Raw genomic sequence first — 13,630 nt, 5'->3', positions numbered from 1 at the left:
TTCCACTAATTCTCCCAGTAATTGTGGCAAGGCTATGTGTGAATGGAATAAATTTAAGAAAAGAAGCAACTAATTCTGAATAGTGTAAGATGAGAACTGTAGTAGATGATGTTCCTAGATTTCTTTCACAATGCTGATTGACCCACCCCCAGCTGTAAATATTGGCTGCTAAAGTTCACACTTCCCCTTTTACTGGATAAATAGCTCAATAGGTGATGCCTTGGCACAGATACACACATGTGCGTGTGCACAAAGAGCCAATGGCCAATGACAGACTGACACAGGCATACAAAATGCCAGCTCCTTGCTGCAAGTTGGGCCCAAATCCATGATGCAATTTGTACTGTAAGTGTCCATGCTGAAATTGGTATCTAGCCAAGATCACTCCCTTGCTTAGCTTTCTTTCCCTGCCCTAATCTGCTTCTTTCTCCCTATTTTTTCTAAGAGTGCTCTCTTAATAAATCACTTTACACAAGAATCTAATATTAGGTTATTTCTAGGGAATGACATTTAAGACAATGGAGATCTCTAGAGTAGGAAAGTAGGAAAAATAATAGGAAAAATTTCATGCGGCAGATCAAAATGAAGTCTAAAATATTTGGGGACAAATATTTTTACATGGTCCTTTAAATCAAATTAGGATATTATCAGCTCATATAATGTAAAACAAGTTAATATCCACCTTGCAAATTTGCTCTGAGGATTAAAGAAACAATATTACAAGAAAAGCACCTAAAATAATTTCTAGGTGCAGAGAGCTTTTCTATCATTGTTCTCAAATGTGAAATGAGTTCACATCATAATGCAGAGAGCTTTTCTATCATTGTTCTCAAATGTGAAATGAGTTCCACCCTGCTGACTGCGGAGCCCCTGAGGTGATTGGCTTCCAAGGGGAGGAGTGAAGGAAGCGGCTGTGGGAATAATTGCTGTGACTCTGCAATGATTGTGTTTTGTGTTTTATTTTGTTTTTGATTTAAAGCAGGAGGGAAAAATCAAAGCAATGCACATTGTTTGGAGGAAATTCCTTTCTGTTTTAGATTGCTCAGCTTAGGTCAAATGTGGCATGCACCTTTTTAAAATTACACAATTAGCACTCCACTATAGATATAGTAGATAACTAATATACTAACACCTTCACTACTGCTAGTTAATAATAAATTGTTTAGCATCCATAATGTTACTTGATGGTTCCCGAAGTTCTAGTGTTAGAGCAATTAAATCCACCAGGTAAAAGGCTTTAGGCCTGAAAAAATATAGATAGCAGCCAGAAATCAAAAGGAATGAATACTGAAAAAAATAAAAAATTAAGAAAAAACAAATCTGGAAAGACAGAGGGGGGAAAGAAAAGGACAGGCAAAATAAATGTACACAGATCATGACATAAGATCACTATTAAATCGGTTTTGTAATTCAAGTAGCCTAATTCAATGTGAGTTAAATTACGTAAAATAAAAAATAAGTCTTGCCAAAGTTCTCAAATAATGGTGGGGCAGGTGCCGTTACTTACTTGTCCAGGAGATGTTTTCAACTCCATGCTCCAAGCTCTCTTCTACCATTGAGGGAATACCATAAACTCACATTCCCAGCCTCTTATTATATAATAAGACCCTATTCTGACCAATGAAATGTACAAAAATGCTTCCGGAAAGATTCTGGAATTTTCTTTACCTTTCTGATAGAAGAGGCACACCTACTAAGAAAGTTCTCTTTACCACCCTTCCCCTTCTGTTTGTGAATCTGCCCCAGCTTTAAGCTATGGCAGCCATTTTTAATCCATGGGCGAACATCACAAACAAGCTAAGGATAAGAGAAGAGCAACATGAAATGGATTGTTTATCACATTATCAAGCCACTAAATAACCTCAGCAACAGCCTCTTCTAAATCTCTTAAATGATATAATAAATGTCTGTGCATTTTAAGCCATGTCTAGTGGACTACTCTGTGGCTCATAGCAGAGCACATCCCATATAGGTACAAATAATTACCTGGATTCGTATTGAAAAGCATTACAAATCAATCCAGGCTATTGCTAACAAAAAGACAGAGTCTGTGTCTATCTCTGTGTCTACCCAGAAGGAGCAGGCCAGGCTTTCAGGATGACAGGTGTTGTAGAGGTTGCTCAGACACAAGGCATGTGGGTGGCTGGCTATACTCACAGGTATGGAGCCAAGTGCAGCAGAGCCAGGCTGACAAACGAGTAGCCAAGGGAGGGTAAAACTAGAGAATCCAAGAAAAAGGCCAAGTTATGGGCAGGAGCCAAGACAGGATCTCTCACAGAGACATTAGCCTTGGGAAAGCAGGTTTGTGTGGCAGGGGTTAAGCCAAGTTTAGAAGCAGCAGCTAAGATTTCCCAAAGGGAAGTGAGTTCCACCAGTAAAGCTCGCAGTACCATGAAGCTTTTTAAGGAGTGAGCCAAGTCTCTCCACATATTTTAAAGGTGTTATATGAGGAGGAACACGATCTCTATAAGATATCTTGCCTCTATCCCCCAGCAAGTTCCTAAGTACTTATCATATTTTACAGTAACTATGAGTTTGTCTCCCTCATAAGAAAGAATTTAGTTTCTCTGAGGACAGAAATCATGCTTTATTAATCTCTACATGCTCATTGTCTAATAAAGTTCTTAGCAATAATTAATTTACAATTTGTTTGAGGGATGAATAATAAAAATAATAACAGTATTTATTGAGCCCTTACAATGTACCAGGCATTGTGCAAAATGCTTTATACATAATAGTTCACTTATTTAATAGAGAATAATCACTATCAATATCCTCACTTAACCAGTAAAGAAACTGGAGTTTATAGAATAAATTTCCCCAGAATACCCAAATAGGAAATGGCAGACTCGGCATCTGAAACCAGGCCATTTTACTCCAGAGAACAATACTCTTACCCATTAATGTGGGGAAAGCGAGCACAAAAATCATTTAAGACACTATAGAGAATTTTGATATTTGTCCTTTCTTTCTCTCACAAAGAGAAGTGGGGCTTTGATTACTATGAGTTCTTGCCCTTAGGAGTAACTGATAGACCTGTTTTCAAGAACCTGGACAGAAAGGTGATGATACTGGGTAGTTTGAAGAGCTGAAAGAAGTAAAAATTGGGCATCCTGGGAAAGGACTTATGTGATGTGAAGGGCCTTATGGGCTGCCTATAGCTTCACAGAGTAGAGGGGGCAGCGGTGAAGATAGATCCTTAAACCAGTACTAGTCTTAGATTTTCTGGTCCCTCATAAGCCTGTATATCTTGCAGACCACAACTAGTGAGGAAAGGAGTCAAAAATGTCTTGATGGCCTAGACTAATCCAATAAAATGAAATTTTGTTGAATGTAGAGTCCTGTATATAAATGTAAGAAAGAAACTAACAATATTACATTAAAGCAAAAAATAGATGTTTTATAAGACTAAAAGTTTCAACTTCATGAACTTTTAAATGAGATGTTTAAATGTTTAAATGAGTAAAAGATGTTTAAATGAATAAACAAGCCAACATTGCAACACTGTGATGTGGCCACCAACAATATTAATTTAATCTTAAGCTACATTCTTAGAAGTTAGTGACAGGTGGTCTTCACTCTATCCTAGTTTGATCAGTTAGTAGGTTCAATATCTATAAGATGGTGAGAAGATTTGAAATCTTGTCCTGCCAAAGGCCCTGAATCTCTTGCCTCTAAGAATCCCCATCAAATCTAGACAAGAACTTGGCAGAAAGATTGTGGAGAAAACTTGGGCAGTGGGTGAGTGGTTGGACACTAGTTGCTTAGTGAATAAGAACCCAAGCTTTAGAGTCAAACATTCTGATAGTTTTATCACTTACCATCATGTGACTTTGAGAAAGGTACTCGATAGTTGTGAGCTTGTACCAGTTTTCTTCTGCTGCTTAACAAACCTCCTCAAACTGAGTGAAATACAACATTAAGCATTTATTGCTCACTCATGAGTCTGAGGGTTAGGCGGCCATCAACTGATCTAAGCTAAGCTATTCAGGGCTTGCGTCTCTCACTCTTCTGAGCCTGGCTGGCCTTCTGTAGCATGTCCTTCTTTTGGTAATGGAAGGAATGCAAGAAGGCAAATCTAACCATACAAGCACATTTCAATCTTCTGCATATGCCATATCTATTACTATCTCATTGTTCAAAAGAAGTCATGTGGCCAGAATAAAGTCAAGGGCTGTAGAAGTGTGCTCCTGTCCTCAGATGGCCATGGCAAAAGGGCATCTGTGTATGATGCTACTGCAGGGGGATGAAAAACTGTAGCCAATAATTTATTTACCTCAGAGCCTTAGTTTAGTTTTCTTGTAGACAAAATAAGCTTACCATACCTACCAAGTATGTTAGGCAGACTAATGGCACCTAAAAATGTCCATATTTTAATCCCCACACCTATGAGTATATTACCTTAAATGGCAAAAGTGACTTTGCAGACATGACTGCATTAAGGATCTTGAGATTGAAAGATTTTTCTGGATTATCCAGTGGGCCCAATGTAATCATAAAGGTCTTTAAAAGGGAAAGAAGGAGGCAGGAGAGTTAGAGAAAAAGATGTAACAATGAAAGCAAAGGTCAGAGTGATGCAGGACCATGAACCAAGAAATGCAGGCAGCCCCTAAAAGCTGGAAAAGGCAGGAAACAGATTCTTTCATAAAACCTCCAGAAAGTACACAGCCCTGTTAAAACTTTAATTTTAGCCCCATAAGTCTCATTTCAGACTTCTGACCTCTAAAACTGTAAAGTAATAAATTTGTTTTAAGTTTGTGGCAAACTGTTTAAACAACAACAGAAAACAAATACGCTAGGTTAGTAATTATCATTGTTCAATCATTCCTAAATAGAGATACTGCAGGCTTTATTTTTCACATAACCAGCATGATTAATATGGATGCCAAAGGCCCTGCTTTTTTACTTCTGGAAAAAAATCATGAATCTTGTGTCATTGAAAAAGGAGTGTTTTCTTGGAACAGTTTGGACGGAGTTCAGCAGAATCTTGGGATATGAAAGGGCATCACTTCTGCCAGATGCTTCACAAGGAATGTGCTAGTAGCTGTCAAAAGAAAGTGCTCATGAGACAGTCATAAGAGGACATGAACCTGGCTGTACACCAAAGGTAATATGCAGGTCAGGATAGCTGCTCTGACAGCAGGGGCTGGTTCTGAGGCACTAGTGAGCAGGGTTGCCTAGAGCTTTTCTATGTTGACCACGCTCTAATCCATGAAGCCCCTACCTTCAATCTCTAGACCCACCAAATTCTCCTGAAGTAACAGCCCATCCAATGGTTTAATACTCAGATTTTCTCTCTATTCTCTTTCCACTGACCTTTTAGAGCATAATTCCTCAGTGCCTTCTTTTCTAACAAAAGCTGTCTCTTCCAAATCAATGCCTTGACTTTCACTACTCTACTTTATGGACTAGTCAAGCTTGCAGAGTTTTTATATAATAGAGATCTTTAATTCCATACCACTACTTACATAAAAGATCCAGAAAAAAAAAAACAATTTTTTCATGATGTGATTTTGTTTAAGAATCAATAAAATAAAGAATACTTCTATAACTTTTCTATTAACAGTGTAGTAGTGTTACGTGAACAAAATGTACATCTTTCCTTCTAATGGAATGTCCTAAGACAAAAATAATTTGTCAGCAATTAGGTGAGATAATGAATTATTAGAAAAATAAAATTGATCAAAGAGATCACAAATCTTAGTTGAATAGATTTGTATATGTAAATAAAATTCCCTTAACCAAAAATTTCTTCATGATATTTTATTCTGTTTATAATTTTTTAAATTCTTTTTTATTTACAATTTTTAAATTCCTTCCAGACAATAATGATTGCACAAATTGAAATATTTTTATAATGTGTCAATTTATAGATTATTAAATATTTATATTGCTTTTATGAAAATTCAAAATACTGAGTTTCAGAGAAAATATTGGAAACTCTGTGGACATGACCAGACCACCCAAAGGATGTTTATCTAGTCCTGCAGTTATATTGTTTGGAAACATCAAGTGCTAATTCCCTGTTTATGTGGTAACCATAGGCTGCCAATAAGAGTTCATTAAGCAGTTCCAAGTCATTTTTGTGGAATCTGTAGTTTTGCTCAGCATGTTGTTTTAAGTCAGACTTCAGATAAATTCATAGGATTAAGCTTCAAGCAATTAAAAGCAAGCTCCCACAAATTAAAATGTCATGACGATACAAGGGTCTGATAAATAAGGAGAAAGAGTGATATTCCAATTAGATATTCATTGAACTAAAGAGAGAAAATTTTAATAAAATTTACACAACTTGAATAAGTCTGTGCTTGTGGTCGAGGTCACCATTATTGACATCTGGAGACTTGTGGGATCAAGATGACTCACTAATTATAAAGATTACTCTTTAGTTATTGGGCCTGGAGACAGAATTAAAATAGAAAGAAAGCAAGAGAAATTGAAGAAAGGGATGCAGTAAAATTATAGTCTAATAAGAGAAAGACTAAAAGGGGAAAAATACAAGCATTAGAAAAACGCAGCAGCTAAGTATGTTAGGCCAACAAGGAAAGAAACAGGAAGAATCCTATGGTGATGAGGAACAAAATCGAGTTTTATATCTGAATTCTTTCAGGAATCACTTTACACAACCATTCGCAATACACTACTGAATATTCCACGAAGGCAGAAATTAGGTTTTATTCTTCAAATTATCTAGCATAGTGCCTGTTCCATAATAGATAGGCAGTAAATGTTTATTAAATGAATCACTAAAAGAATATTGAAATAATACACAATGGAAAGGATTGAATAGAGCAAGCCACTAACACTTCACCATGCAAATTCTATTCCTATCCAGTACGGGAAATCTCAGAAACCAAAAGAGATAGAAAAGAGGAAAATAAGCACTTTCCTAAAAGAATTTCACTTAATCTACCAACTCAAAAAAATTATTGAGGTCTTAATTAATATAAGTGCCAAAGGCTATGATCAAGAGTAGCAAAAAGATGATATGTGGAAAGTGGTCACAGGGATTCCAAGGTCTACCAGTTTGCAATTCTTTAATTGTATATAAAAATATATCTGTAGTACCAACTCATTTTGGTACGTATTTCCTGCTTCTTCTCTGATAAGTCACCTAATTTCTTAACGTAGTTTCTTGTATCATTTGGAATTGTATCAAAAATCCTAGTTTCTTGCCTACTTTCTAATAGTTAAAAAGGCAATATTTCCATTAGTAGATATTTATTCTGATAGAACATTACATAAAAATTCCTCTGGATAAAACTTAATGTTTCATCCACAGAGAAGAATCTTGAATTATTAATTGTTTAATGATACTGCTTCATAATTTGCTATGAGAAATAACTATGTCTATGTGCATAAATAGTAACAGTTCTGGACATTCAGTAAATACTTAATAAATGTTTACTATTATTGTTGTTACTATTGTTGCTTTTCCAGGGTGGTCTGAATAAACTGCTAGGACCAAGAAGTCATCAAGAGTATCACCTTGTTTTCACTGGAATATGATTCTATCACCAATCTAGATTCAGTGAACCAGAGATGGATAATAAGCACAGCCAGAAACTGCTGTTAATATTATTAATCCTAAAGTTAGTAAACAAAGCTGAGCAGAAGTCTTCCTTGAGATAATCAATTCATCCTCTTCTATTGGTGACCCTTGCAATCTCATGACAGTTTAATCCAATGATGATATAGAGATAAGTTTAATAAATTTTGAAAAATACAACTTAAAACTGAATTGAAGCAATTTAACTCTGCCAAAAAACCTTCCCTAGGTGAAGATTGAACATTCAATAAATGATGAATTTTATAATCTGCTAACCAATTGTTGAACTTTTAAAAGATCAGATTATTCCATAATATGATATAATCTTATAAATCTTCATATTTGTAATTATAGCACTTCAAAAGGTAAAGTCAGGAGTTTTTGTATACAGCATTATACTTTTAAAAATGAACAAAGCTAAAACAGAGAAAGGCAGAGTTCTTATATTACTAGCTTTGGGCCAGACACTTGATTTCTTTGACATAGTTATCTAAAAATAGTCATTATAATAATTTTCCTGATTATTTCACAAAATTTTGGGTACACTAAACTAAAATAGTATATGTGAAAACCTTTTACAAAATGCAAATAATTCTGCAAATGCAATAGGATTTTTATTTTATTTTTTTGAAATGTTAGAATATTCATAAATATAAGCATACTAACCACAGACGTGCATCTATGCGTACATAGATGGAGAATACATGCTTGAGTTCTTAAAGGAGTCACCAAATTATAGCATGTGGAATAATTATTTTCCTTCTTTGTATCTATTTTTCTCTATATAATAAATTTAAATTTGTAAAAAAATAGGAAATTACAATTGTGGAAATTCAGTAGAAGATTCTAACAAAATATACAAGTTTGAAGAAAAGGTCAAGAAAAGATTACTAACTGAAATTTAATTACTGTCTGAAATTTAATCCCATAAAAATAAGTTAAAAAAATAAACAACTTTAATTATCTGCATCATTGACCCACCCTAAAAGATTTTGGAAATGTGTTGCTATTAAAGCAAGGTAGGTGTATCTCAAATTTAATCATGCAAACTGGGTTATGAGAGTGGTTTTGTAATTTGTCTTGCATGAGGTAACAGTGATTGCTTTACAAAATAAAAAAATAATAATTTCTTTCTAAAATTTTCCATTAATGAGGAATAAAACCATTTATCTAGATAGAAATATTCTTATAGAAGAATTTATTTAAAATAACAAAAACATTACACCTACATTAGAGTGTGCTGGCAGGATTTCTGGGCCTGTCCCTAAACCAACTAACTGATAAATTAGAATATCAATAGGAAACATGGCTGTCAGGATATCTTTATTTATCTTGGGCTCAGGAAAGACCCTCCTGGAGATCTAACAAATCATAGATCGATACATATCTTCTTTGTTTTCCTCATTAAATATTGAAAACACAAAGGACATTCAGGAATATGTTTATTAACTCTAGGAAACTGCTCTCGGTCAACGATTCTCAAATTTTAATGTATGTAAGAACAACCTAAAAAGCTTCTAATAAATACACATTTCCAAGCCATTAATAGATTCTAGGTTTTCAGATTTCTAAATTGGCCTCTCTTGAGCATTAAATTTTTGTCATCTCTGTAAGAGCTGAAGTCAAGCGTCTGGAACTAAAGAGCGATAATCTATACCAACTAGAGGTCCTTCAGCAATTTGCCAAAGGACCAGCAAGCCACCCTCTACGAAGCCCTGTTGAGAATCCAAGTGACCCTCTCTCTTTGCTTCCTGGTCCATCACTACCTTTAACAAACTCGTTTAATATTGCACTTCCTCAATTCCCAGAATTCCATAAGGTATATTCATTGACAAATACCTTTAATATACTTTACAGACAACTTTTTAAATACATACTGCTAAGAAGTAAAAATGTTTTAAGTAAATAATCTCAATGATTATGCTCAGCACAGCTGAAATGTTTACATGGCACATGTCAATGCTTTATGACACAAGAATAACAGAATGGGAAAATAAGAGAGAGGAACTGATTTACAGGGTCTTTGAAAGGTTTTATTTATATTTGGAGCTTCCTCTCAAGTTTCAAGTTGAGCACTTTAAGATTTTATAACTTCAAACAAGAAGAAAGACTTGACTGTTTCTTCAGTCACAGTCCCTTGCTTTAATAAGATTGCCTGTGCATTGGAACCTTAATCAAATATCCAAGATACAACTCCTCACTTTTCCCTCCCTGAGAGAAATTTCCATTTACAGTTACATCTAGTTAAGTTTGTTGCTTACTTTCCAATATGGAAAATATAAAAAGATCTAGGGGAGAGTCACATCTGGTCTCATATTTATGTATGGGAATAATTAAATTATAGCTTCCACGTTTAGCCCCTGGGACTTCTCTGCTACTACATTGTGAGATGCCTGTGGGAACATACTAAATTATTCTAAGACATATGCCTAAGATAATTATCACCACTTATGACATACACATCCTTCAGCAAGCAGCAAGCATTCAAGGCAGCTCTCTATGAAATGCTGTGTAGATTGTATTGCACAACTCTAGGGTATGCTGTTCATACAGGCAATGAGATGCACAGAGATCTTTGAAATTGTGCAGTTGGCAGCCCTAATCCAAGATAGGAGTTCCTTTAACTTATGTTTTATTCTGGAAAGATCAGAGAACATTCCATAATAATGATGATGATAATGATGATGATGATGATGATAATGATGATGATGATGATGATGATGATAATGAAAAGCTAATGATGATGGCCAAAATTTGTGAATACCTACAATATTATGATTACTTTACCCACATAATAAAAAAAGAAGGGCCAGCTGGATAAAAAATAAAAGATTAAATATCAAAGACTTTGAGGGACCTCTGCTAGTAACCACTATTGTCCTCTTAATGCAGAGGGTAAAGGAAATGGAGTTAAATTACTAGAAAATGACAGCATGATTGGATTTTTTCTATTTAAAAAAAGGGGGGGCAATGGAATTATGCATAGAAAAGTATACAAGTAAATATTGTAACCGAATGTAATACTAAAATTTTGACTCGAAATTTCCTCTATTTCTTATTTGCAAATTTATAGCATTATCTTAATAAAGCCACATGGAAGAAAAGTTTTTCTCTTATAGGTTTTGAAGATTTAAGGTATTTACTCAAAAATGATAGTTTTTGAGATATGTGAACAAATTCAAATCAAAGTACAAAATTGGTACAGTAATTACAGCAGTTTTGTAAATAACTCTCCAAATCATAAAGCAATACAAATCATGACAAACTAAATTAATCACAATGAATGCAATCTTTTTTAAATGTAATTATCCTAGAGTCTTGTTCTATACATTGGCAGTAATAATTTCTACATTCAGTAAAATACAGAGGCCACTAAAATGATTTCATTTTAATAGTCACATCTCTAGAAATCTATTCGAAATTGTTTCCAATATAGTAAAACACAGTCATCAGTTTCTGATTTTTGGTCCCCCATCCCAATCCCTAATCTGTAAAATCCTGCACAGGTAAGTCTTATATATGAAAAGAACCTTTGGTCTTAACTGCTTTTACCATTTAATTCTTTTTTCTTTAATTCTCATAGTGTGATCTTTCCAAATACTTCCTTTGAAATGAAAAATAGTCAAATACCTTTTTAAAAATCTTTTCTCCCTACCATTCCAGCAGCTTTATATAACGCCAAGTCATTGAATAATTCATCACAAGATATCACTTTATTTAAATATTGAGAATAATATAAAATGATATTAAAATGAAAAATATTGGTTTGCTACCTTAATGATAGTGATTATGAATTCCATTCCTGAAATATGATGCCTGTTTTAAACAGAAAATCATTTACCAATACTTCCAGGCAATTTCAAAAACTTGTCTTAATGTTAGATCATTGCCAAAGGCCCGAGACCTGAATAATACGTTCCTACATTACTGTGCAGAATCAATCACATTTTAAGGACAATTTTGTATTATAAAAATCTGGGTCTCAGTCTGTACTTTTATAGAGGAATAAGTTTTGTAAGTACTATTGTACGAATTCTTAAGGACAAATTAACCTCAAAGGAAAACAGTAAACTCTTCAGGAACAGAAAAAAGGCAAAGTTAGCCTTTATATCTTCATAACAGTCCAACTGAATCCAACTCCACTGAATGCAGCAAACTTTTCTGGTTTAAATATCTATACAAATAATGGTAAATGCTAACTTGGTATCTTAAAGATGATAAACCAGAAATAAACTTCTAAGTTTTTCTCAGATGCTTTAAACAGTACTGTCTGTCTTTTTTCCCAGCTAAGAAATAGATATGTTGTTTCACTCATTACACAGTGGAAGAAAAGACTCCTTAAATGTTTGAAATTTGGCTTTAAGAAGTCAATCTAGCTTGCTAAGCATAATAACCCTGTGTTTTAATCAATGGCTGTTGAGACAGTATCTTAGATGAGAAAGTGACTCATGAAGTATGTAGGGGTCATAAATAGGAGAGGCTTGCTTTAAACTGGAGAACAGAGAGGTGTCAAGAGGGTGAGTTAGGAACAAAGTTCAGTAAGAGCAAAGTGCAATGACTTACCTGTAATACTTTGGTCAAATTGTTAAATAGAGCTTGACCAGCACTCACTTTGTATTTGACGCCTCTGACTGTGCCATTTTTACTTAAAATGTTGACTCTTCTTGTACCAAAACACTTCTCGCTGGCAGCCCTTGCTAACATCAGCAAATTATCTTGGTCATTCTCATGCTCATCACTTTCTGATCCTATGTGGCCATTTTGTTGTCCATCAGACTCACTTAGTCCATCTATGCCACAAATACTGGCACATTCAGAATCCAGAGAGCCTGATGGTTGCCCATCTTCATACACCTCCTTCAAAACTCGTCCACTGTGAGATGAAGCGATCCGAAACCGGACTTTCCGTGGCCTGTCACTTTCCGGCTTCATCTCCCTTTTCAGCATGGTCACATGTACCCAAATAAACAGTTCATATAATTCTGGATCCCTTGTTATTGCATTAGTCTACTTGCCAGATAGCAGTATGAGAGCCTAATTCTAGTGACAGCAGCACTCATATGAAACTAACATTGAAAGAAGATTCCCAGGAACTTAGGTGCATCTCTGCTATTAATAATGAATGAGTGTGAGTGTGCTATGGTTACCTTTAAACTAAAACTTGCAAAATGATCCCAGGCTTTAAATATTAAATAGCCATGGTGGATTCTTTAACAGGACAAGTGCAAGAAAGTGGCATGCAATGAAATAGAAAATAAGTGTGGGCGAGGAAATGAAAGAATTGAATTTTGAAGCCAATAGTGAGTGTCGAAAAGGATCTCAGTGACAGATATAGCTCTACAGTTTATTGTCCAGAGTGGATGCCAGAGATAAAATATAGAATCAAATATATAGGATCAGAGATGTCATAGTCTTCTCACAGTGCTTATTTCTTCTGTCTTTCACTCCAAACAATCTTTAAAAAGGACAATAAACATGCTATATTTCTGCATAGAGCTATCATTACTTGTGCTCATTAAATCATCAATTAGACCTCACCTACATTGTATAAGATGAATTTCAACCTACATCTTCATGCACAGCAGTTTTTCTAAAGAATAACTTTTTAACACACTATGAAAAGAAAGAACTTCTGCTTTGTTACTTTCTCACTTCTGCTAGTAGAAAACATTGTTCTCTTGGACAGAGGGAAAGATTTGGAAAGGAAACATACGAAACAATGAGGGAAGAATGGAAAATCCCTCAAGCCAGCCAGATCAGCCAAAGCAATCCAGGTGATCAGCACTGATAAATATAATATCAAAATCACCCATGCATAGAGAAGGGTCCTCCTTATGCTGTGCTTGGTGTATTTTCTATCACCTTGGCAGACACCAGAAGAATCTCTTAAGATACAGAGCCATGTTGAAACTTACACTATAGTGAATATCCAAACCTTTCTGTACCTACAGAGAGGACATGCAGCTGGTCCTCACATTGCACTTCAAGGTTTTTAATGTTTATAGCGTTATCTAATTATGAATTTATTTTAGAAAACAAAAAATAATAACACAAAGTTGAAAATAAAAATCGCAATCTCAA

General features: G+C 34.8%; 1 protein-coding gene across 1 annotated transcript in view; it reads right to left on the bottom strand.

Moving 5' to 3' along the window:
• The window catches only part of GRXCR1 (glutaredoxin and cysteine rich domain containing 1), a 115,415-nt gene extending 102,428 nt beyond the window's left edge, over positions 1 to 12,987 (bottom strand). Inside the window, exon 1 of the mRNA XM_039845116.1 lies at positions 12,113 to 12,987. Coding sequence (XP_039701050.1) covers positions 12,113 to 12,496 — 384 coding nt within the window. The 5' untranslated portion in view covers positions 12,497 to 12,987. The remainder of the gene's footprint in view (positions 1 to 12,112) is intronic.
• Between the last annotated feature and the right edge of the window lie 643 nt (positions 12,988 to 13,630).

The sequence above is a fragment of the Pteropus medius genome, unplaced genomic scaffold (assembly GCF_902729225.1).
Source record: "Pteropus medius unplaced genomic scaffold, Ma_sr-lr_union100, whole genome shotgun sequence".
Lineage (NCBI taxonomy): Eukaryota > Metazoa > Chordata > Mammalia > Chiroptera > Pteropodidae > Pteropus > Pteropus medius.
Note: the sequence above shows the minus strand (reverse complement) of the source record. Positions and strands in the feature narration are given on the sequence as shown.